The 27,295-nt window shown below is 37.1% G+C and overlaps 1 protein-coding gene across 2 annotated transcripts in view; it reads right to left on the minus strand.

Moving 5' to 3' along the window:
- The window catches only part of DIAPH3 (diaphanous related formin 3), a 562,409-nt gene that overhangs the window by 158,271 nt on the left and 376,843 nt on the right, over positions 1 to 27,295 (minus strand). For both annotated transcript variants that reach the window (XM_019525253.1, XM_019525252.1), the window contains 3 exons: positions 26,165 to 26,300; positions 2,098 to 2,193; positions 1,588 to 1,647 (listed from right to left, as the gene is read on the minus strand). In XM_019525253.1, coding sequence (XP_019380798.1) covers positions 1,588 to 1,647; positions 2,098 to 2,193; positions 26,165 to 26,300 — 292 coding nt within the window. The remainder of the gene's footprint in view (positions 1 to 1,587; positions 1,648 to 2,097; positions 2,194 to 26,164; positions 26,301 to 27,295) is intronic.

A 27,295-nucleotide genomic window follows, 5' to 3' on the forward strand; every position in this document is an offset into this window, starting at 1 on the left:
CGGGGGGGGGGGGGGTTAGGTTTATTTCATGGAAAATCATGGCCAATGCAATGTTTCCTAGTGATTTTTTTCTGCTATTTTTCACAGTTTCCATGAAACCACAAATTAAGTACACCCCTACCCATAATCTATTAGAAGTGGGGTTACAGTTTTCTTGTCCTTTTCCAGAACTGATAATACAGAAAAATAACTCTGACTTCGCTTTAAAACAAAAATTTAGTAACAAGTAGGAAAGTGACTGCAAACTAAAACTTAGAGTTGGATTAACAAGTTTTACCTCCTAAACAAATATTTGAAATGAATGTCAAATCCTTAGTCATGAATTTCATCCCGTCTGCTTATTGTACCTGTCGGATCCTTAAATCAAAATAATTTTTTTCAGAATGTAAAGTTCTCACGCTGAAAAAACTACAACTCATGTTTGAAATATCCTTTCCAATTAGAAAATGACACCATGACATCGGACAGAGTACAATTGACTGAAAAGAAAAAAAACCATTTTCATGCAGAAATGTATATTTCAACCAAAAATAATTGTGAAGAGTAACAATTCTATAATCAATTATGAACATTTTACTTCAATGACACTAACAAATAATTATTTAAATTCTGACTGCCCATAAGTCCTTTCCTGTTACAGATGTTTTAAGAAAAATAATGACTAACATAAGAATAATTAAACCCTCAATAAGCTCTGATGGCATCCCCTTTACCATTTATTTTGAGTAGTTATCTTAGCCATTTCCCCACCAAAAGATGAAAAAAAAATTAACAAAAAATGCCAAGGCCATTTTGTCAAGTTTCACTTAAAAATGCTTAAGAATGATGCCAAGTATGAAAACTTCATACTGAGATGACTAATTTCAGTGATTGAAAACAAGTTTTTTTCTTCTTTGTACACTTAACAAGAATGTAACAGCATTATGTTTATTATCTAACACAAGGCAGGCATTCAAAATAAGGACCCTGGATCCTGACTAAGTTTAAGCATTTAAGTAGTTCCCATCCAGGTCACTGGGCAATTCATGGATATAATTTAAGCAAATAAATAAATTACCTCCGGGCCATGCTTATTAACAATATTTGATCATGAAGTCTTCTGTGACACTGTCGTAGTCACTTTGCTTATATGCAGTCACTTAGCTTGTTGTCACTTTGCTGATACGATATTACTTTTATTTTATCAAATTAATACCTAATACAATGTTAGTAGGGTCTACCCTGCTGCTACTCTGCTATTCAAAAAAAACTGACAAATGAAGATAAATGGGGTGAAGGCAAATACATCTCTTATCCATCATTATTGATATTTTGCTGCAACTGTGTTAGCAGACACAGCGAAATTCTATCGCTAAAACAAAATGAAAACTAAAATGAAGAGCAAAGAATAGATCAGTCTGGCATGTGATCACTTTAAGGATGCAATACAGTAGGCAGATTATCCTTAAACAGCTAAGTTCCAATACTTCATTTCACTATTCCAATACTATGGAAAACTGAAAATATCACTGCAGTCTTCTGAAAGCACAGATCAACAAGATAAGCTGAGATAAGAAGAGCATGCAATTTATGAATATGGGTTATTACCATGGTTACAAGCTTTCAGAATGGGCCTCTGAGTGGTTGGGCTCAGATTTTGCGGTATGTCTGTAAAAGCAAGAAAACAAAAGAAATGTAATACATAACTTTCAGAGATGTTAATACATTGCTTGTTTTTGGTTTTACTTCTGGGAGCAGAGCACTGTTTAGTACCAGTGAAATATTTGACTCAGTGGAGAAAGTCATGACTTTGACTTCCCATTTAATTACACTACTATAATCCCCAAAGAGATGAAGTGCATATGGTTCTATAGAAGAGTCTTGTCATAATATTCAGGCTATGTTAAGTTCAGTACACTCATTTCCAAAGTAGTACTGACATGAGCCAAATGGAATGAGCATCTCTGAGAAATATGTCATTGGAAGAAGAGTATTAAGCAGGCTCCTGGCACTTTAAGGAGTTGTAGCCTGCAGCACTGGACTTGAGATGCTTTTAAACAAAAAATGTTCCGTGTCATAAGTCTCTAGAAAGTAACATGAAACAGGTATAATATTCACCTTGAGGCTTCGGTATTCGTTTTCTCCGGTCTCGGAAAGCAGCACCTGACTGCAAGGCCTCCAGCAGACTATCCATCACTCCCGTCTCCTCACCTTCTGTAAAAAGAGTTGGAGGGAATTCCATCAAACCCTCAGGGTTACTGCAGCAATGTCAAAGCATATATGATCGTAAAAAATAATGACCTGTGCCTATATCAGTAATTTTAAATTTCAAATGGCATTTAACTTGCTCATAAATTAGCTCTGTCATAAGGAAGTCAGTCTCATTACTATTTGTGCCATGTCGATGTGCAGTAAAGTAGACCAAATTTGTTTGATTTGTACCCATCTTTTCTATACTTATACTCAACAATAACTTCAAGTGGAATAAAACTCCATTCACAATTCTGTTTCTGAACCCTTTATGATACCATATGACATCATGTAGTTTGCCATGAAACTAATTTCTTGTGAGCCTGTTTCCAAGAAAGATTTTCTGTATCAGACAAAAATTATAATTTGAGTTACTGTTCTGTAAAGAAAATCTCAAGAGAACAATGGAATATAAGAGTACAAGCACATGGCACAATTTCTACAGAGCAATTTGCTTTAGATTGCATGTTATAGTCAAAGAATGAGCATGGCATTCAAAAGAGAAATCATATTTTCTATTATAAGCTGTGAGTGCCTTACTTAATTTAGCATCTGAGAAGCTTTAGATAGGTATGTTTTGAAAACTTTTTATTTTAAAAAGGTATAGTAATAGGATTTTCTTTATAATAAAAGAGATGTTTTTAAAACATTTGTTGTATGGCTTATATCAGACTAGACTCTTCAACTCTGCAAAATAGCAAATGAGAGAAACATACAGGGCAATATTCATTCAGTATTGGGGGCACTGACAAAAATATCTGATAAGGTGATTGGAAAAGCACTTGAGTAAGCAGAAGGGAATGACATAACAGCAAGAAGGACAACTGAGCTTGTGGATTGAAATTTAGAGCTGAAAAACAGCACATACAGCAAGGATCATCATGTCTAGCACTGAAAGTATGAACTTACTTCAGAATATTAGGTACTTCAAAATGTTAAGGAAAACCATAAGCTTGACTTCGCTATGATAAATATTTTGCTTATTTAAAAAAAGTTCAGATATTTAAAACACACTAGGAGAATTGTATATTTTTTCTTTTGAAAGTATGTAATAATCCTAACTTGAGCACTATTCCAGTGCTGGAGCTCTCTTTCTAAATTTGTCTGAATAAAAAAGTTAAAAAGGAGAAATAAAATGCCAGTTTTTCAGCCTGACTACCATGTTGAACAATCACAACAAAGGCTGCAGTATTCCATTTTAAAATGAATTACAAATTCTCTGTTGTACCAACAGCCTATTTGGTATTTATAGGTGGACCAGAAAGGTGACTAGCCATGTTAGCTTGAAATCAGACAGAAGGTAGGGCAGGGCAATACCTTAGAAACTAACTTTTCAGAGAGGCATGAGCTTTCACAGTCAACAACCTATTCCATCAGATGCTATGAATGGATTGGTAAAGAGAAAAGATTATACAAAGGGAAAGAGACAGGAAGAGGGGATGCTGCTACAAGAGGTAATAATTGGGTTGACTAAATCAAATGAGATGTTGATTAAGTATGCTGACCAAAGCTCAATGAGCTTAAGACCTTTTTTTCAGATGAATTTAAGCCCATCTTTAATGTCAAACAGTAGCAAAAGATGGTTTCCTTACCACCAGAATATGGAAGTTTCAATGATCCGGCAATACTCAGTTGTGGCAGTTTAAGATCCAATATTTCACTTTCGTTTAGGGCAAAAATAAAGAATCCCATCTCTTCCTTACAATACAACATTTGCTACTAGCACAAAATATTAGACCATAAACAAACCTAACAAACCAATAGATTTGATAGTTACTTGGGAAAGTACTGAATTAAGAACACTTCAAAAAGATAAACAACTACGGTATAATCTACTACTATATTCTGCACTATGTGTCTTAATGTAGGTTTTAAATAATTAACTAGGACTACTGTAATTAATGGAACAGAACTTTTGATAATAAAATAATTAATAATATTAGGTGCTATTCATTTTTCACACTTGTGTTGTAGGTACACATTTGGTTATAGATGAACGTTTCAAATGGCTCATCAATAATAAATAGAAAAAGAAACCTGGGGGTGCAAAAACAACTTTTCTAGTCCTTTTCCATTGGTATAGATATATCTGCAAACTAAGTAACTGAATCACCACACACAAAAGAATCAATAAGTAATTTTTTCTGTCCAAAAGACACACAGTAAGACCCACATTTTCTAATTTCTGTGCCAACAGTTGGATACTAATGTCTGTATTTTGATTTCTTTTGTAAGGAATTTGTCTCTGATTCTTGTGTTTTGCCACCTCTGGACGAGGGATACTAAGGACAGCCACAATAAAGCATGACATGCCTACGTAGCTTTCACCTATGCATTAAACAGATGTCATGTAGCCACGATAAAAAGGCATTGCACACATGCCAATTAACTCTTAGTACTGTGTATACATACTGGCATGTGCCCAGTACTGATCTAATAAGCACAACCAAAACAGTGTTTATTGACCTACGCCCAACACTTATTCAGCATTTAGCAAGCACTGAATGAATGTGATGTGCTTCCCTGTGGTACTCTCCAACACAGTACTTCCCAAACTCCAACAGATTGTGCACCACTAATTTAAAACGATACAACCTTAAGTACCACCAGTGAATTTTTCAGTTCAACCTTAAGTACCACCAGCAATTTTTGTCATATAAAGTACTTACAATAAATCTGTTAACGTGTACCACTGACAGGTTATTTGCATACCACTGGTGGTACCATACCACAGATTGGGAACCGCTGCTAACACACCCCAGTAGTGTAGGTATACTCTGAATCGGCACACAGTACAATTATCAATTTATAATCTACATATACCTATATATAGAAGTAATAACTTATGCAAACAAATTTGAAAGTTTAGTCCCAAAAGTTCAATTAATCAAGACAATTTGCAATATTTCATAGGTGTTTTCAACTACAGTAGGCAATCCAAAAGACACTCCTACCCCCACTATTACTAAGAATATCTTGTTAGATGGCAATGCAAAAAACATCAGACTTTTTGTACTGATTTTTAACAACAGACATTTTTAATGCACTCAAAACCAAAAATATTACCTGCCAAACTTTCAAACCAACTGCGACAAATTCCTGTGGACTGTTGGAGTAGTTTCTCTAGCCTTAAATTACCATTCAAACTAACCAACTGCCAACTTTGTATTTCCAGCTCTAGTAATCATAGTTGACTTGTAAGCAGCTACAATAGTCCAAAAAATATCACCCCTTTGTGATTGCCTTGTTTATTCCAATTCTGTAAGAGAGAATTTGGTGCTTCAAGGCGCAGTGCTGACTGTTCAAAAGAATACGGCTGATGGGACTGGCATGCATTAGCCAATTTAATTGAAACTAATTGCCTCATTACTTGCCTGTGTCTAAGTAGCCTTCATTTCTGGCCCAACAGCTCGGAGGGTTCTTGGGGCTCATCATAACAATTTCCCCTAACATGTTAACTTTTCACTATTAGCTCTAATACTTTGAAAGAAATGTTACTTAAACTGAATTGTAAATAAATACAGTTGGTTCACCTTCTGCTTTTTTTCTAAAACCTGAAATAATCTGTTTCCCTGCCTTCAAGGTACATGGGGCTTGCATGCACATTCAGACCACAGATAGTTAAAATATCTACACCTGCTATAGAAATACCACCCATTCTATGTGGAAACCAGTACACCTGCCAGAACAGTTGCTAAGTAGTCCCTAAAGCACACCTCAGTATCTCAGTGCAAAATCAACTATAAATAAATTTTAAACCAAAAGCAACAAAAATAGTAAGCATTACTATACCAGAGATACCAATTCTCCATAAGCAGAAATACAAGATCCTTGGTGTTAGTACCCCTGACACTGACTCTTTCTACATTAAGAACACAAGTTCCTGCATGTAAAGTGCTAACCTAAAAATTAACATACTTTGAATAATTAGTGACTAATTATATGTCAGTATGAACCCTGTTATTAGGTAGTTTGTTTAAACATGAAATATTCTGCTGCTACATGATTACTTTGGACAAAATTTGAAAAAATAAATTTCAATTTATTAAAACACCCTTAATTTTCTAAAAACTAAGAAGCCTTCATCAAAAGAAATAATAGAATTCACATTAAAGATGGCATAAATCCATTTACCAGAAAAATAACATCTACTTAGTGGGATTATACATGAACTTTTTTTCTTTTAGGTTTGGCTCTCTCAGAATGCTGCAAATCTTTTCTAACAAGTGCTAGTCAAACTTCAGAGCAACAATCCAGGAATAATTTAACACATGTGCTGTCAACATTGCCTAATCCAGCTGTGCAATAAAAGAACTTCATCTGAGACCAGGGAGTTAGACTGTCAGTTTCCATTGCGATCTAATTGATGACATGGCAATTAGATACAGCTCTTTGTTATACTGTAATTAACTGACAAGATCAACCCATAAAGTTGCCTTCTAAGTATCAAACATCTATCTTTTTTTTCCTTCTATTGTTCATATACTGTCATCATAACTGCAACTGGGATGGGGAAGAGATACCTTTCAGTAAAAGAAAACTCTCTTCCCCCATTTAAAGAGAAAAATGATGCAAAGGTATAAACAAACCGTGAACCTTAAGAAAAAAAGTTCTTAAGGTTAAGACTGGTAGGTCTTAACATTCTCTGTTCCACTTACTCATCAAAAGCCTCTATACAATATGAGAGAAACAAAGGCTTCCTACAAGTAATAATTGCTTTTCTGAGTCTGTATATTTCCATTTGAAGGAAACTATGTCCTTGGCTGAACTGCTTTGAGGAGCTGAATCCACCGGCGGTACACAAGATACCTCACACAAGTTTGACATACACACTTCCTCCAAATGTTTCAAACCCTTTCGCCAGGGTTTGGGGTCCTGATATTATATAACTTCTAAAGGTAGATGGGGAAGTGAGAAATAATAAAGAATAAATGAATTCATCAATCCTCAAGAGTTAAATAATATTTTTCTTCCTCGAGGGCCCTTGGAAAATTAACAAGTGTGCTTCAACAGAGGGATAAAGACTGAGGAGCTCATTTAGCATTTTTTCTAGACTTAGTATCTAAGTACAATGCTGAATCCAAGAAGCACAAAGTTGCAAGTTGTTGCTTTGTAAATTTCCATTAGTGCTAGGAGTGGGTACATCAAGGTAAGTGGAAACCTGAAACCAGGCATGAATCTGGAATAGGACCTCCCTGTGACCTTGTCTTTATGACCTACTGTGCAAAGAAAGGTGGCTAGCACAGCATTAAGGTCATTCATTCCTTCTTCAATATAGATACTGTAGATAAATTTTCAAAGAATGGATTAAAGAAAATAAGAATTAGCAATCAGTTTTGTAAGAACAATATTTACATAGTATAAAGAAAAGCCATCTCTCTTGTATACCTTTTAGGAGACTGGGGATCACATTTGTTCTGATTTTTGGGACCAGACTGCGGATTTAAAGAAAGCATCGTCTTTGATACAACTATAAAGAATACGTATGCCATAGCTTTAGCTAAGTCCTGAAACCAGGATTGCACAGACCCAAGTCACTGGCCTCCCTGTCTCCCCCTGAACAGCTACAGACACCACAAATGAGTCAAGAGCTGAGTGCATGTAGAAAAAAACCACAGTCCCTCCCTTATAGGATAACCAGTAGATTTTGACAGCCTTCTTGGACACAGCCTAATACACCAAATAGATTTGACAAGCGTAATGTTACTTCTAAAACTGAAAGAGTGATGTTAGGTAAGGACCTCAGCATACTGACCACTGAATGAGAGGTCTCTCCTAATGAAATGGCGCATTTATACACATACTTTTTTGTCCTGCAATATGCTGGAGACCTGGCAGGTTGGAGCAGACTCGATTAATCATCGCATGCAGTTGCATAAGTGGCAAAATACGCATTAATGCACAGAAAATGGCTGCAGTAAGCTTTTGAACACCTTCGAGGTGTTTTAGTTCAAAAGCGTGCCACTGCCATTTTCTCCGTGCTTACGTGCATTTCGCCACTTATACAACTGCATGTGCTGCAGCGCTGGCCACTTTTAAAAGCACCTGGCGCTGCGGTGCAAACACATGTACAGATGCCCATGGATAGAAACTTTAAAATATTGAAACCACTGTAACTTCCAGTTTATGAATCTGATTAGCACCTTTTGAAGGGATAGATAAATGACTTCTACATTTATCATTAGGAAACGTCTAATTAGGCTTCGGGTATTCATTGAGTCACGTAGTTCTTTTAATAACATACATGGAATCAACGCAAATCTTTTGAGTCTAGGAGTACCAGGTCCTATGTATGAAGCTTCCTTTGACCTTTAGGAGGGCAAGGATTCCTGTAATATAGGTAATGTACAGCATGCCATCTGGTACCAGCGAGGAACCACCAAATCTGCATCAGGTTCATGAACAGGGTATCTGGATAGGTAAGTGTCTTCATATCTGCATCACTATGACTTGCATGGAGCATCTCTTTATCACTTGCTCTAGTACTTATTCACTTGGTCCCCGGCTTTGGTGAGAGACGCATGGGCTGAATCCCGTTGTGCTCCCAGGACCCCCGATGACCCCTGGCCTATCCAGAGGTAAGCAGAGGCCTGTGGTTGGTGGGACTTAGCCCAGCTGCAGGGAGCCAGCTGAAAGGAGGCAAAGAAGGTCATGTCTCACCCCCAGCTCCTACTTGGCCCAGCCCCCCAGGGAGCCACAAGACTAGTCGCCTGGCGTGCGAGTCAGTGTAAGGGGGGCACTCACCTGTCCCCTCCTTCAGTGGGGGGAGGGACCCCCCACCTCCCAAGAGTGGTGTGGTGGCTGGCGGGCCCTTCTGCACAAGTGATCAGTGACTCCCTCCAGAGGTGGTGCAAGCACCTACTCTAGACTGTTTAAAAAAAAAGCGTGGATGCTTATCTTGCTGGGAACATTTGACCCTAGCTGACTTCCTGCCCCTGGATGTGATCTTCTGAGGTCCCTACTAGCCCAGTTGTCTATGAAATCTATGTCTATGATATAATGGCAACTAATTAAGATCTCAGTCCTGATCCAAAGTAATGCCAGACTATAGTTCCAAACTTGTATGAGAGGCAATAGGTAAATTAATGGACTTTTTATTCTTAAAACCTGACAGGAAACAAATAACTCTTGTAAGTCTTTTGCTGTTCTAGGAGAAAGCATTTAGCTCAGAGTAAATCTCAATTTCCTTTGTGATCTTTTCTTTTTTCCCCAATATGAAGTAAATCATGTGGTAGATTCTTACAAAGAATATAAGAGAAGCCTATCATCCACTCCACAGATGCAGGATTCCGTGTTATCTTACTTGCAGATTCTTACTTCAGACCACTAGAGTAAACAAAAACACCACCAGGAGTCCAACCAAATTCCAGCACTAAAGCACTTGTTATATTTAATGGAGTTACCATTAAAGAAAGGCCTAAACTTTCACTCTAAGTTCTGAAGTGTTTGTGGAACTGACCTTAGATCTGGAAGGACTCAAAATTCTGTATAGCACTATAAAGGTGAGCTATATCTTGTGAAGTCCAAGTCCAAGGTTTGTCCTGAGTGCAAGTAATCCATTGGACCAGTGTGGCTAAGTCATGCTAGGATATGTAGCTCTGAAGAGACAGTGGGAATAAACAAAAGATTCATGGCAGGAGAAAGGTCCAAGGAAGAACAAAAGGAAGGAACAAGAGGAGAGCGGAGGTTCCAGAGCAGCTGCTCCATGACGCTTGGGCAAGTCACAGGAGAGAGAGGCGGGGACAGCGAGAAACGGACACAGGAGGAGGGGGCGAAGTCAGGGAAAGAAAAAACACGAACAGGAAGAGGAGAGAGAAAAAAAGGAACAAAAAAGGCTTCCAGAGAGTGAAGAGGACCATAGGGACTTACTAGACAGAGAGGTTCTAGCAAGAGAATCTAAAGAGGTAGTCTTCTAGAAGAGAAAAACCAGTAGCTGGAAACTCTCCTCCCATGCTGAGGATATTGAGGCGGTTGTTGTCATTTAGGGCATGTCTGGTAACTGGTCCAACAAGTCTTTAACAAATAAGAAAAAAGAAATAGAAAAGAAGGTGATTGAGAAGGGAAGTCGCTACAAGTCCCAAGGAAGAAGAACCACACCCAGGGAAGAAAATGAGGAATAGAGAAATAGAACCCAGGGCAAAGAAGGCAGGACTGACTCCGAAGTAATTGATAAACAGTATTCAGTTAAGCAGAATTTATATCCGAGTTGGATCTTGTCTAAGTTGATATTCACGTTTAATTGATGTAAAGAAGTAATGATAATCCTGCTAGCAGGAGGACAACATATAAGTTGAAAAACTGATAAATGAAGGACATTGTAAACTTGACTTGAAAGGCATAAGGCTATAATTGCGAATTGAAGGTCAACCCATGGAACGCCTTACAAGAAAAACAGAGAAGGGGAAACAAAGGTGCGTCCTAGGAGATCCTCTTCATCATGATGGATTGCCAGCTATTATGATGGTAGATAATAATCGACATGACTTTCAAGCTGCCTTTGGTTCTTCAGCATAACAACCAGGTATTCAACAAGCTGGGTCTCCTGGGGGACAACCCTATTTGGATCTGTAGCAAAATACTTAAACCATTCTATCACTGTGCCCTTCCTTCTATCTTTCTCCATGCTCTTATCCAGAACTGAAAGTACAAGATTGAAACAGTACTCCCACTAGGACTGGCTGTACTAAGAATCCATGCCTGTAAGTTCCTGCTATATCAAGGACTAGAACCTGATGACTTAGATCCTCTACTGCTGAAGATTCTGCTTCAAATCTACCAGTAGAAGACAGTATCTCAGCCAGAGGCAGCGTTTTTTGTTTCCTGAAGGATAAGGGGTGAAATGTGCGACTCTTCAATACGCAGAACTAAGACACTCGAATTTACCCCAGATCCCCAAATATAAGGCCCAAAGACCCCTGCGGATACTGTTTTACATAGCCACGGAATCAGTATCTGAAGAACTGGAGGATTTGGATGCTAGTTCCTGTTGAAGCAGTAAGGTTTGGAGTTCGTTCGGACACTTCATGGGAAAACAGAGATAGAGATCATGCATCGTAAAGGAAAATATCATTCCTTAAGCAAGGCAGACATCTCATTTGAGTGGTCAAACTGGGAAATATGGTAGCAGAAGCAAACTCTAACTGCTTCCCCTTCAGATCAACTGAAGAATATATAATCCCACACTGAGGTATAAGACTGCTGAAAGAGATACATTAAGAAAGAAAACAGCAAAAAATTTCTAAGAGTAAACCTAAAAAATCTAAGGCACTAAGAATACATTTGCATGGCAAACTGCAGTGCTTTACAGAGATACCGGAGCTATGTCAATGAGGTAAATTCACTCTTATGCAATCAGTGTGGTGGAAGCCCACAGTCAGCTGCTTTGTGCGGTGCATTGTGTGAATGACAGGCACCAAAATACAGTCTCCTGTGTGGATCTGTGCTCCTCGTTCATTGTCTGCAACACGTTTTTCTGTAGTTGCCATCCCCATTATGATCGTGCTCTGTGCTTGTGTGCAGTCTGCTGTTGGCAAGTACCAAAACTGTCTTGTAAAAGTGGTAGAAATGGGTCTATGGGTCATTATAGGTGAGGTCTTGGAATGTTTCCCTGTTTGTTACATTGTAAAGTGGGTTCCCTTTATGTGAATTTGAGTTATGTGCCGTTTTCCAGGAATGCATGTACAGCATAAAGCAAGGGAAACCTGCATGCTGGTTTTCAGCTACTCTGAAATAACTTTTGTATGCCCACTCTGTTGAAAGAAACTAAACTATGGCAATTCTGCAGTTTCTTTCTTTTCTCATGTACTTCCACTTCCCATGGGATACAGAGGACACAAGAAATATTTAGCACAGAAAGACTAGTGCACAATATGCCACCAATCCTCCTTCTTAATTCAGATTTTAAAAAATACACCTTAACTATTGCACAGTTTTAACTGTAGAGAAGTCAGAACACAAGAAAAACATTTTTATTTAAATTATTTACATCATCAAACCAGGAACCTTAATCTTGTTGACATATTTCAACAAGATACTGCTCTGGATACAACTACAGCTTTTTCAGCCTGTTATACAATCCTTCAAGAATCCCTTGATGAGTTAGAGAGATCAGGTATTCCATATGGCACTGCTTTTGCCACGCAACTTTTTCTTAATTAACTTTCAGTCTGGAGGGTATCAAAATGATTATGTTCTTTTTACATTACAGTTTATATTTGGTATACAAGCTGCTTTTCTATCTTAATCTCAGGATGTATTTTGGGTCATACACATATCTTTGTTTTCTGATCAAGTGAAACTTGATCCCTTTGCAGTCATTTCATGGATTTAACTAAATTGTGTCTTGGACCTTCATTCTGAAAGATTTTCCCAAAAAGTGTTGGAATTGAAAGAATGATGATGAGGATTTCTCCATGTTCTCCAAAAGAAAGAAGAATATCTATTTTTTCTCTATGTTAATTTTGTATTTGCTCCCCCTCAGACATTCTTGTCTCAGCATGCAATAAGGAAAGATACAAAAGCCCCTAGTCTGTAACAATTATGATACTTCTGTTTTTAACTTCTTCAGAAATCTGTCTGTCCCTCAAGTTCTTTGGTAAAGCTAACATTGCTTCCAAGATGATTTTTTGCTTGCACTCAGCAGGAACTGAGAAACATCAGAAAGAAGACAATCAGTCTACAACCACCTTCATCAAATTATTTAATAACAGTGCAAAACAGTTAATGATCCAGAAATTACAAATGACTGACAAGGTTATCTTAACAAGAAGGGGGGAGTTTCTTAAAATGCTTCAAAAAAGAGCTACTGTTCTTACTGGATATTAAACTGTTCCCATACAATAAATATTTTAATCAGTCTAAGTTATAGAAACAGGTAGAAAAGGGTTGGAGAACACGGAGAAACCCATCTAGTAAAATATTGTCACTTTAAAACTATGGCAGTCCCAACCTCAGGAAAAAGAAAAAAACACTGAAAAGAAAATTTTAGAAAGAAAAAATGTATTCTTATCTTGTTCATTTTCAACTTAATGTGTGTCAGTTTCTAAGAAAAAAGATTTTAAAGTAGTTTGATACCAGGTCCCCTGATAATTATTAATGATTTTGCAATTATATTTTACTTGAGTTTATATATTTTTCTCTCCCCTGTTACTGTGCAATAGAAACAAACAACAAGAGAAACTGTCAAACTGAATGACTACAAAAGGGAAAAAGTGAAATTGTCTATACACAAAGTGCTGTCAAACACTGTAAAAGCCAGAGATTTATTTTCCTCCTTTAATGTCTTTCAGTGATAGTAATCCTAAGGGTTCCGTGTAAAAACTGATAGAGAAACATTTCCAGATAAAATTGTGATTCATAACTTTTTTCATTACTTGGCTTTTGTCCAGGATGAACTACAGATGGCAGATAGGAACAAACTAATGGTATGAACAGGCATTCTTTGTTAGAGCTGGGAAATTTCCAGAGCTAGAAATCTTTCTGGAGATGGAGGGATACAGGAATTCCTACACCAAACCCTTCTCATGGTGTTACCCTGAGACTGGGGTGAACCTGGTATGGGGAAGGCACAAGGAACAGCAGCTGTTTCACTTCATCTAGTCTCTGGGAGAGGTCCCCAGGGGGTGGGGGTGCAGTAGTAGGGAAAGACTCCCCACACCTTCGCCAGATTGGGAAGGGTGTCAACCTGGAAGATCTCTCAAGGACAGGCCATGTTTCCTCTGGGAGAAACTCCATGAACTGCTAATTTCTATTGGGAGAGCAGTGATTCTCCCAATAGAGAAGCAATACCTACAGGTGGCCTAAGTGTTCAAGATGGAAGAGTATTATTGGACATTTAAACATAATTATCTTTGGATTTAGTCACAAGCAACTAACTAACAGAACTAACAGTTGTTTCAGTGAACAAGGGTTAGACGGAGTAGGACCAAAAATAAGGCTGGCCATGATAAATAAGAAGAGTTGAGACCAGGCCTCCCAATTTATAAATTTAGACACAAACAAAAGAAAAAGAGTTGTGCAGTGACTGCAGCAGAATCTAAGTAATAAAAGGTAAAGCTGATTGTTTAAAAGGGGCCTGGAGTGAGCCTGGGATAGTAGATAGATTGATGGATGTTGAAAGAATGGAAGAAGAGTTAGTAGGAAAGAATATGATAAGAAGGCATAAGATTAAGGTCCTAAGTAGTCCCTGGTTAACATTAAAGGAGACATCACGTGAATTTGAAATAAAAGAAGAAACAGAAAACATTTTAGGAAGTTTTGTTCTCTGCTAGATCTTTGTATACAAGAGCTGTGTCCAAAAACAACCACTCCCCCACACTGTACTCAAATAACATTTGACAACTGTTGAAGTGCCAAGAAAGTGTTTATTGTTTCATTTACTAAAATACTTATATGACGCAAAATATATTCATTTTTCCCTCCAAATTATTCATGAGAAAAGCTTAGGTGAAACTAGAAAATCATGGTGAAACCAGAAAATGATGCTTACAGTAATGCTTCATAAAGATCCTAGCCATCAACACTAATGATAAAACAATATGAAATATGCAATAAGAATAGTTAGAATGAAGTATATAAAAATTAGTGAGGGGTAGCTAATTGTCTAGAGAGTAAGAACTGCATGATAAAGGGAAAGATTTTAGGAACTGATAGTTGAGAAAAGAAAAAACAGTGGAAAGGAAGAAATATCAATGCTTCTTACAAACCTATTAACATGCACACAAGAAAATAGAGGTGTAAAAAGCATATGGCTAACCTATCTTAAGAAAAACTTAGAAAAGAATTTTTAAAATAAACTACTAATTTATTTTCAACTAATACAGAGAATTGCTAAATAACTGAAAACGTAGAGTACAATCATGAAAACAGTCGTATATGGTAGAGAAAAATCTAAGCAGATACCAAGAAATCTAACAGGTCCAGATAAAAGGTTTGTATTTAAGCCCTGTGAGGTGCTAGCATGCAAGCCACCCACTCCTGCAGATGCCTCTCTTAAAACATGGGGTGGCTAGGAGCTGCATGCCAGTGCTAATGGAGAAGTTGGACAGCCTTCTTTATAAGATCCATGGTACAATGAGTCCATTATAAAAAGGAAACACTTTTCTACAGTTACCGAGGAACAAAACAAATATTGTCCATGTTTATGTGTAGTGAAATAAACTTTAAAAATAAGAATCTGTCAGTACTACAAAGAGGATACGAGGCTGCATTCTAGAGAATAACTAGATGGATATAATTTAAGAAAGCAGAGATCTCAAGCTGCTCTAATTTAATGAACATGATAATGAACTGATGATTTCCTAAAGAAACTAAAAATAAGGAAATAGGACAAGTGCCTAATGGCTGGTTTAACCAGTTAAAGAAAAAAAAATAAAACTGAACTTTTTATTAAAAGATTACATCATGTGAACCACCCTGAAAAATGTATTTTACACATGTGCTATGAACATTTAAAGGGAAAAAAACCCACAACTTACTTTCCTGCTCACGCCAAAGGAACAGAATGACAAATTTAATAATTTAACTTTTCTAACTCATTAGATTATAACTCACCAACATTGGCTACATATGTGTATGGTCTGCACACATGACATCTGAATTACCATGACTCTCAATAGCAGTCATTTTTGCTTATATTTGTACACAAATTCCAGGTCTTTCAATTTAAAGGCTGGTGTAAAATAAGTTTTTAGGGCCATAAATTTAAAATCCCAGAAGGCAAAAATTTTATTTTGGTGGTGATTTAGCTTAACATGGCCATAAATCTAAGAACAGCTTGTACAAACACAGCATGCACCAGACTAGTACCATGAAGAGGCAAACTTTATTGTCAAAATGATACTGATTTGAGAGATACAAGGATTTCTTACAGTGATCTCTTTTATTGGACCAACTATGTGATTGGGATACAATTAGACAAGGTTTTGAATATAAGGCATTTTCATCCATATTTTGCATTCAGAAGCATGTCTAACTGTATCCCAACTACATAGTTGGTCCAATAAAAGATATTATCCTAAGAAAACCTTGTCTCTTGCATAATTTCTGCAACCTCGTGGCTACATTGCTCTTACACTACTAATTGTACTGAAGTTCAGGTCAAAGTATAATACCAGACTTGAGCTCTTTAACTACAAAATTTAGCTCCTAAACCTGTATGGGTGATGTTAAAAGACAAAAAACTCAGGGAAATTTTAAGCACAGATACTTTCAGTGAACTGCCAGTTCTGTTTGAAAGTTAAGTCAAATGTTTGCAGAAATAGTACCCTTTAGACGTAAATTGTTATAGTAACATTAAAAGTTCATATCACAATTTCAGAAGGAATCAAAACAAAAAAAGGACACGAATTAGTGTGAATAGCACATTGCTGAATTGTACTCTAATACAAAAGTGGTTCTCAACTTTTTTAGACTCAAAGTCTAAAATGCCAGTTTTAGACATCAGAATTGCCAGTTCCTACCTTTCACTTATTTTTTGACTGTGTATATTCCGATTTGAAATCTCTGGGTTGATCTTGTAAGTCATGAGTGGGTGTTTGCACACTTAACAGTGATAATATTATACACAACATTTAAATAGATCTCATGGTTTTCTGGGGTATTGTGCTCCTTTGGTTGAGAACTGCTGTTCTAGAGGTTTCATAGTTTCTGGGGTCGGAAGGGACCTGAGCACATCATCTAGTCTAACCCCCTGCCATGGCAGGAAAGAGTACTGGGGTCAAACGACCCCAGCAAGGTAACATAGTATGCAAAGCCTTTAGCAAAATGGAACTGCCACAACACTGAGAAATTATAAATATGTTGCAAATAAGTAATATGCATTTTAAAGCAAAAATAATTTCCCAAATGATCATAATTATTTTAATAATCTAAACAGCAGTGTGGCTTTCACATGAGGCTAAGTATTACTGACTATATATAAATATATTGTTTCACTGTTATAAAGGGTAGGGGGAGCACACATCAGCTGTTGCGATGCAATGGTTAGGACTGCATGATCCTGTCATGATACAAGCTAAATAAACTGCTGTAAAACTTTAACCCTGAATAAAACAATGAAAGTTAGAGTTGCTTTCTATGCTTGCCTAAGTGCAGGGGCCTCCAGATGGAACACTTGCATCCTGACAGGTTATGCCAGCATTATTTGGTACCGATACAATTGTTACATCTGTCCACAACTTCAGTTTATTAGTTTCTTTCAGCTCCATGACCCTTTTCAACAGTCCACAGAACATGCAGGAGGTCAAAGAGCTGATAACTTATCGAGCTGCATTCGTTTCATCCCACATCTAACAGCTGTTTTTGTATTTCAGGAGCAGCTCATGAAATCTCTTATCACTACAGAGGCTTCTGCTATGATTGTACAAAGAAATGAAATCTGGATAACTCTAGGCATATCACTGGCAAACACCCACGCTAAGCTCCTTGGGAGAAGGGAGAAAGGTATCCTTTATTTAGCATGACAAGTGGGCAGCATCAATGCACATGAGTAATGGCTGAACTCTGTGGGCTCTGGATATACTTTTTGGTTGCTCCAAGTTGCATCCGTTCTGCCTCTCTCACAAAGACTGCAAGGCAAGTGACTAAAAGGAGAACATCAAAGAAAGTTTCAGTCTGTTATAGAAAGTGAGCGCCTTAAACCACCTGCTGCTTTGTCTCTACCCCAATGCTGTCTGCATCTTGTGAAACCTATGATTGCCTTACATGAAGTAAACTTGACTGCACCTGAACAAAACAAAAAAGTACAATGCACTAAATTACAGATAGTGAAAGGGGAACTTCTAATATGAGGACAATTAGAATGGAAAATTAATTTTAGGAGAATAAATCTTGCTGTCTTTGCTAGCGCTGTAACAATGCTCCAATTCAAAATAAGGCCTGTAAAGGTAGGTATAATGCATATCAAAACTTTCCCCTCTCCTTTTCCACAACTGACTATGACAGGAGAGACAAGTGCTCTGAAATCTGTAACCATCCTTGCCTGCAAACATGTCAAGAGAGGTGGCATTTGAATGCTTGTTACTATGGGAGGCAGAATGGGTAAAAGGGTGAGACAATAAACAGTATGCAGCATAAAGGAATTATCTTCAGACAACTAAACAGAAATATACAACTAGGCATGCTAAAACCTATTTTGAAGTGGGAAGTAGGAATCTAAGTAGAGAGCAACTTTGACATGAGGCTAGATGACAATTTGAAACAGAACAGGAAAAAGCCACAGATAAAGGATCTCTCCATGCATTAAACCAAAAAGGCATGATCTGGAATTCTGATCTTTATGTTAAAAGACCAAAAATAGAAGAAGCCTAAAAATCTTGAGGTTTAATCTCTCCCACCAAAAGTAAACCCTAAAAGAATTGAGGTTGAAACACTGCTATCACTGACAACTTCTAAGATCAAAGGGAAACAGGCTTGCACTTCCATTACATCCAAAAATCTAAACTCTTCATTTCCACTTTTTAAATAAGGTAACCAGTATGCTCATTCAGTCAAGCCATCCCTCCCCTTTCGCTACCACCTTGACTCACTTTTGCCCTAAAAGTTCACCTCTGCAAATGCCTGCCATCTCATTTACTTAAAGAATCTAAATGTTGGTTAACTTTGGATAATGTTTTAAAAAAAGCTTAAAGAGTTAGTCATTTAAACTGCTTCTAATGCTTATTTGCCAAATGTCACTTTACTCCGTTGCCTGGTGCTACTTTACTTCCTTTTATAGAAAAATTAACAAACTACCATAAGCAAAATGCATCACACATGAAATAAATATGCATTCTAACTAGAATAGACCAATTTTATGCACATTAATGAGCTCTGCTTATAATAGATTGAGGTGTTGATTGAAAAACAGTCAGTGAAAATGCAAAGTCATCTATATATAAAGAGGTCAGTAGATTCTACTGTTTATTCTCTTTCTAGTCTTCCTCATCTCCAAACATGATGAAGCTGACAAGTAGGCAATCTTTGCTTTAGACCACCAAAAAACTAATATTTCCACTAATGTCATTTTACAGGAAGGAAGGGATATTAAGGAAGCATAAATATTTCTTATAGAAATAACTGGCAAGTAGCCAGGAGCTCTTAACCTTCATTAGCACACTTTGATTTTACATGAAATCAGCTGTTTCTAGCAAAAGGCATGATATTATAAATGTTTTTCTTTTGAAGTACTATATGAATATAAAAGTAATTAACAAGCAGAGGAAAACTAGCTCTAAAAATTAAGAGATTCCCTCCAATTGGAGACAGGAGGGCTATGATAACTTAGGGGAAAAGGTGGGAGTAAGAAGTCAGGGGTAGGATATAAAAGAGTATTTGGGTGAGAGGAGGACTCACAGGCAGTTGTAGAAAAGTAGATAAATGGGCTATTAGAGATAGTACTAGTGGGACAGTGGGACACGAGATGAAGAAACTGGTTTGAATCTATCATATACAAAAGTACTCTCAAAAAAATCTGGCTTATTTAGAAGACAAATGTACAAATAAAACATCCTTCATCCTTTCCTAGCTTGTAGACATGCCAAATGAAAAGACTTAAGTTTCATTTCTCTGCCTATACTATATATCTAAGGTTTCATTAAGGAATTTAAGAAAACCAGTACTCATCTTCAGAATTGAATTGTCTGTAATATCCACTTTTTATATATTTCTTAAACTGTAATTTTGTATACTTTATAAATAAATATAACTAAAACTTTAGTTATGTTTAATTATTAATCTGCCTGAAGAACCCATGCAAAAGATTCTGAAATATGTACTATTATCAGGTATTTTGGCTGCTTTTCCAGTATATATTTTTGGGCAAAATTTAAGCATGGAAATGAGAAATTAAGGACGCTTCTGAAGAAAGAAAAAAAAATATCCGCAAACTCTAAACACTTTTATATAGTTTGCGAAATTGGAATTGGTTATTTTCAAAGAGCAGGTTAACAATATAAGAGCCCTGAAAATAGAAAGGTCAAACTGGCTACAAGTAAGGTAATGATTTATTAAATCAACTGAAACATTGTGATGCTGATTAACTGGATAATTCAAAGCGAAAATGAGTAACTTTTACAAAAATAATATCCTGGATTGCAGGCCTGATGTTTAAGAGATCATCACAGCATCGCTTCACTGCTTTTGAAGAAAAAAAAAAGTAGACTTGTAAATAACTACTGATTAAAGTGGCTTGTTACCTAAGTAGTATTCAAAGTAATGTACAAAGAAGATGCCACAATGATGGAGTTCTCAATTATATTACAATAAATTTAGCTGATGTTATCACAGTTATAGGGTTCTTTACACTGTAATAAGATCAAAATAATTGATTTGTATGCTTTCTGCTGAGAAACTGAATAGCATGAACAAAGTAAGCCTCTGAATGCTAATAGTATGCATAAAAGTGCAACTTTATTAAAGATCCCTTTTCACTGGCTCTTTACCCTTGGAGCTACTACATCTGACAGTTTGAACTGGCTCTTCAGAAACAAGTAAAACAAATCTTACTGATAAAGCATTGTGTGATGAGCATAATTAAATTAATTAATTTAGTAATTTTAAAAGACTGATTCTATCGACCTCTGTTTCACTTTGGCAAACAGTCACTGTTTTACCTTATTTGCTACCTTAATGAAAGTCATTCAATATTTACAGGTTTAAAACCTGTACTGAATTGTCTTCATAAATGAATGCAGAACTACAATGAGAAAAAAAATGTAGGCGATTTAAAAAAACAAAAAAACAAAAAAGAACAACTTTCAATTTAAGGATACTGGCCTATTACAAAAGCAGGCCTTTGGTCACTGATTGAGAGAACAGGTTTGACAAATATCAGAGGTGTTTGCATCTAATATTTGGGTTCAGAAGTAAAGCTTTGAAAAACAGTTATAAGAGAATGAGTTGTTATGAAAGCAGTTAATTGTAACAATAAAACTTCAAGCAAAAATTTAAATTTATATTTCAAATAATTTTTGAGCCCTTGAATATATGACTAGAGTATTCTGGGAAAACCCATCCAGCCCTATGAACCAAAAGCTATGGCCAAATGATGTTTGTTATCTTTGAACAGAGATAAATCTCCCCTAACACTGGAATTTTCCCCTCTAATTCCAATCCAGGGTAATACATTCCCAAGAGAAAGCACTTACCTTGAAACCTTTGCCTTGAGCAGATTTGTTCTCAGGCAGAGAGCCTCATGTCACCAGACACCACATAGAGACAGTCCGTTTATCCTGGGAGAGCCACTGCTTTCCCAGGAGAAACCAGGACTATACAGATGCTCAGGATTTTTCTCCCAGAGCAATACTGGCTACTCCAGGAAAAAAATAACCCAGAAATAACCAAGAATAAGTCACTTCTAAGAAAGGTTCTCTTAGAAGAGTAAATTGTACAGACATTTGCTTTCTTAAGAGGAGCCACAGCATAGTTCTCCATAAGGTACTTTGCTCCTTCCACTACCACTCCCCAGGGAAACAGTATGTTGCTTAGGCTGTACTCTACCACTGTAGCCAAGCAGGGAATGGAACAGAGTCCCTTCACAATGCCATGTTGCTGAATGGAGAGACAGGCTGACTCTGAGCAGTTTAGGTCAGTCAATCATCATGTATAAGACTGAGTGTATCTGCCGAGTACCTGAGATGCCTGCGCTGGACCCTGCTGGTGGTGCAGTGTCAGCACTGCAAACTCTCTGCTGTTCTGGGGCTCAGCACTCAAATGTCTGTTCAGGTGTCTCCTGACATTTTTTCCTACCAGGGTAACACACCCTGGAGAATTTTCCCAGGGCATTTGAATGTGTGTATGCAACCAAAGATGGACATTTTAAAAAAGAATCTTCAACTGCATATTTATAATATACTAAATCTCTGAAAAACTTAAAACTTTGTGACAATTTAATTGTGGTTGATATGCTTACCTAATTTTAGAAAATACTAAAAGCGTTTTAGAGATCCAAAGTGCCACTCTACAGAATCCACTTGATGGACATAACTCTTAAAATGTAAAATGAAGTCAATGAGATCTTTCAAGCAACTTTCTGGGGGATAGGTCACACCTTCAGAATACAGTGGACAGAAAAGGAAAAAGCTTAAAAAAGAAAAAGAGAAGTTCTGAACCACATGGCAGAGTGCATAAGCCATAAGAAGGAAGGTCTGTGCAGTAAACTACAAGCCAGAAAATTTACATCCATCACCAGCTAAAACATTTGGAAAGTTTACAGCATTAAAAGAATATTGTGAATTAAGCAACATATGATTAAATGATAATTTTCCCAAAAGAGAAATGGTAATAAGGGTGCTATTTGTGATATGCATACATTATAACCTGGAACACAAGTGAAGAACAAAGTGATTTTGGCAAACTAAAATTATTATAAAGTTTAAAGAAGAAGAAGAAGAAAGATTACATTGCATGCTGTATAGGGCAAATTATGCCTTCATATCTGTTTGTTAATACCTAGCATATTGGGGCTTCTAGCTACCTAAAGTATAATAATAAAAACTACTGAAGTATACAGCTTAATACTGATTGGATGAAACTCTTAATTCTTTCCACCACAAAGAGCAAATATGAAAGGTTAGCAAAACTCAATTTGTATATATGTTAAACATTAAATGCATAACATCTAGATTTTCTTTTCAAATACTAGATTTTACAAAGCAAGGGAAATGTTGGCATTTGTCCCATCAGAATGGGAGGAGAATGCTTGAAATGATGATTTCCATTTATCTAGATATAAATGATTGCACATTTATATGTACCTACACAAAATAATTACTGGAGTTTTATTTCAGCTGATGGCCTCTGTAGCTCATGCCTCATCCTTTGGCTGCTCCCTCAATTAACAGAAGCTGCATGTGCATAAATAATAAGTTAAGGTAATAAGGAATCAGAGCCTATATTAATTTTTGTTTGATAAGAAAATGTTTTTAAAGATACAGTACCAGACATGTTATTAGATTAGGGGGAAAAGAAGGAAAGATAAAGGAACCGTAACAGCAAGAAAAAGGAGAAGACACATGCATATAACTCATTTTTTATCATATCACTAGTTCTTACTGTGCAACAGGATGTAGTGTCATGGAAGACAGAACTCTATCCTTCCTACTAATACAATCCTACCCTTTCTACTACCATATTTACTGGATTGCAAGACAAAGTTTTTCCCTCCATTTAACAAGCCCCTTGTCTTGGAAGTGAGTATGAGGTGGTATGGGGGAAACAATCAGCTGCTGTGGCTGTGGCCCTGACCTCTGCCCTTGCTGCCCGCCCTGCTCCACCTGCCTTCCCACTTCTTCCCCCTCATTGCACCCTCTCTGCTGTTTACCCTCGCCCCACTCTGGCAGGTTCCATCCCTACTCCAATCTGAGTATCCTCCAAGCCAAGTGCAAAAAAGGAGAAGGAGAAGGAGAAGCAGCAGCAGCAACTTGGGGGCGGGGAGCAGGGAAGAGGCAACAGGGAGCCCAAGGCTATGAGGGAGGGGATTCATGGGGGCAGAGGCAGCTGGGGAGAAAGCTGGCAGGAGACAGGAGGACAAAGGCAGTTGGGGGGGAAAGGGGACAGGGTGTGGGAAGCAATGGGAAGGAGTCAAACTGCTTGACCCTTTCCCCACTGCCTGCCTCCCCCAACCACCTACCAACTGCTCCCCTGCACATGAAAAATTATAAGTAATTTATAAACCTTCCATGTATAGAATCTAAATACGGGGGGCCATCTTGGATTCAGGTAAATGCTGTCATTTTCAAAAGAAGATTAGATGGTTAGAAAATGCAAGGGAGAAGTGATAAGAACAACAAAGAACCTGTAAAAGCATGAAGTAAGTTGGAGCATGAGTGAGACTACAAAGCCTGTGGTGGGGAAGATTCAGAGTGGAAGAATGATGGGGCAGGTCAACAGCATCTCAAGGAATCATTTACTATAATTAAATAACTACTCTCTTCTGTGCTAGTGTGCATCCTACTGTAGGAGACTGACAAGCTGTGTTCCTCTGGACGACGGCAGTGAAGAGTTTCAGTTGCATCAGTTAAACTGTAATTGAAATACTGCTCTTTCAAATCTAGGGTCTTATCTGGTGACTATTACGTGAATCACATTAACAAAAAATAAGTGGGCGAATCCACTTGCTGCCCTACAGATCTCCAAGAGTGGCATGTTTCTGAAATAAGCAAAGGAGCTTTCTGTGCTTTGGTTAAGAGTGCTCTGATATTTGAAAAGAAAGGTTTGCCATCCATTTCATAAGACAGGGATATGCACTTAGACGTACTTTAGCAAAGACAACTTCTCAATAAACTGGATATAGCCATAAAGAAGAAGGGAAAACATTTTTAAAGTTCTATTACCTTTACAGGATCAAAGATCTAAACATGAAAGAATGCAACAACCTCTCCCCTAACATGACATGCAAGGCAATAGCAAGGTTTAAGTGGAACTCCAAGATCATATTGGAAATGAACGTGAAGGAGCAGTTTCAACACTATTTTCTTAATACAGGGATGCAGCTTTTACTCTAGCCATGCAAACTGTGAGCTAAATGACTCTTTTTGCTGAGATGTTCAATATAAGAAAGACAGTCTCCATAGTAATTTGGTACAGTGAGTATGCTAAAAGGGGTTAAATAGGCTAATGAGCTTGAAAGGAGGATGTTGAGATTGGTTATGAAAGCTCAGTCTCTGACCAAAGGACACAAATGAACACAACCTTTAGGAATTTTGATACCATGGGTTATGTTAAAAATGTGTGATTTTATCAGACTATGATCTGTTGATAGGTTTGTAAGGTGAACCTTGAGAGTGTTAAATACTAGTTCAACATCCTCAGGGCTAGCATGTAGGTCAAGCCTGACAAAAAGGCCCTGAAGTATTTTAATGACATCCAGTGCTGAGAAGACCATTTTGGCAGGGATAAAAGGTATTGGTACTACTCTCTCTCATTGCTTCCTCATGTATGCCCAACTGATAGCAGAGTAGTCTTTGTTCTCCTTTAGTTCACAGAGGGGGTTGCAACTGATGGAGGTAATGTTAGAGAATGGTCTGATGGCACAGGAATTTGGCCACTCTGCCCCAACCCTCAATCAGGGCAGGTATAATTGGGCTTACTTTTGGAGGACTATGGTGTCTGTCTTCTGTATTTGGAGCAGCTACTCTTTTTGCTGGAATTCCAGAAGTTGGAGCATTAGCCCCATATCTCATGGCTTGTATGTTCTCATGGAGAAACATAAGAAACTGAGAACCTGCTTGGTGTGTAAGAGTACCTGCTGTGTCCATCTTGCAGGTGGATTCATCTACTGCAGAAAAATGAAGCCCAACACCCAAAGGTTTCAGTTCTACCATGATAAATTTTTTATTGGGATTCTATAATGGGATATGACTTGAGGGGAAGAGGGGATATGACTGAAAAGAATTCAACTCAGACAGATGGAAACAAGTTACTGCAGCTGATGGAAAGATTATGCACAATTCTGAAGGTTTTTGAAAGATATGGAGAAGTTTAATTTCAACAAAGAAAAAGCACAGGGTACACACATGGCTCCAGCAGGTACTAATAACAAACAAAAGTGCCAGTCTTCCCCATATATACCCAGAGCAGGTTCCAGGGTCCTGACACACGAAGAAGAATCTTATCAACATAAGAAGTCTCTTATCACAAAAGGACACTGTGCTTCCATTAGTTAAAATATAAATAAAATGATTTTGCGATTTGAAAAGTGACTTTGTTTTCACATAAGAAAAAATAGATTCCTTCTCATCTTACGCTCAGAGTTTAAGAGAGCTTGAGGAAAGCAGCTGAACAGCTTGTTAACAAAATCGCATTTAAGAACAGCATTGCTGTAAAATTTAACTGGTGAAATCAATCATTTATTCTGCCTTTCCTCCAAACACATCAAGATAATAAAAAAAAAAAGAGCTGCTACAGTTTCATTCCCTATGTAACACTAGATAAGGAGGCTTCTTTACACATTACTTACCTGTTTTCATTTCTAACAAACGCTTCTTCTTTTGTTGCCTCTCTAGTTTTTCTTTTTCTGCTTTCTCCTTAGCTATTCTAGCACGTCTCTGTTTTTCCTCTGTTTCTCGTCTTCTCATATTCTCCTTTACTGTTTGCTGTTAAGAAAAGAGAGGAAACCATTACGTCCCATTACAATTAAAACAAAGTCTTTGGTTAAAACAAGTTTATAAACTATCAAAATGAAAAACACACAAGTTATACCAGTAGTCAAAAATCTGTTTCTTAAAGGTTACTTCAGCTGTCTAAAATGTCTTTAATGTATTAACCCGCATATAATCTGGAGATGCTGTATTTTCCATATCTTGTATATTTTATTCTTGCACTTGTAAGTAATTTAGGGTAAAATGCATAACAAGAATATTAGTATACCTCAAATCAGCACAATAAATCTAAAACTTAAATGAAACATTTCAAAGAATTCCAAATGAGTTAATGTATGGAGAAATAATATAACAGCCAATTTAATGCTGCCCAAAACAAAACTGTGAAGTCATGCCAAATGTATTTTAACAGTTGTGGTTTCAAAACAGATTAAGGATCCTCATACTGTCACCACAAAAAAAGAAAGGTTATTTTGGGTAGTTTAACCATATATTTCCATTTGGATTTTTTATTTTTTAATTCAACCGTGACCCAATTTTCCTGGATTTATAAATATTTATTTTGGTGGTAATTTCATCATCCCTATAATATTGTTTAGCCTGAATTACAATTAAGCACTCTCAAATTAACTACATTTCAGTTTAGATTTAGCAATCTGTGGACTAGTGGGTTTTTTTAATTATTGAAATTTGCATACACAGACATTAAACAAGGAACTGAAGAGACTGCAACTGCCTTTGTCACAAGCTTCTTCATTCCTTTTCCTGCAGCTCCCTGCCTCATTTCCTAAATATTTTCTCACTTGTGCAATGATTAAGGCTTCTATCCTACAAACAACAACCTTTTGATTAACCCGTAGGGCATGTCCATCCTGTTCACTAAGGTTACATGAAGACATTACACTTAAGATTGACCTAACTAGATTTAGGTCAAACTAAGTGCCAAACTGTACATACGTTCAGGGAGTTTAGATCCATTAAGAAATGGG

This window comes from Gavialis gangeticus, unplaced genomic scaffold, assembly GCF_001723915.1.
Source record: "Gavialis gangeticus isolate Ggan-Ray unplaced genomic scaffold, GavGan_comp1, whole genome shotgun sequence".
NCBI classification, from domain to species: domain Eukaryota; kingdom Metazoa; phylum Chordata; order Crocodylia; family Gavialidae; genus Gavialis; species Gavialis gangeticus.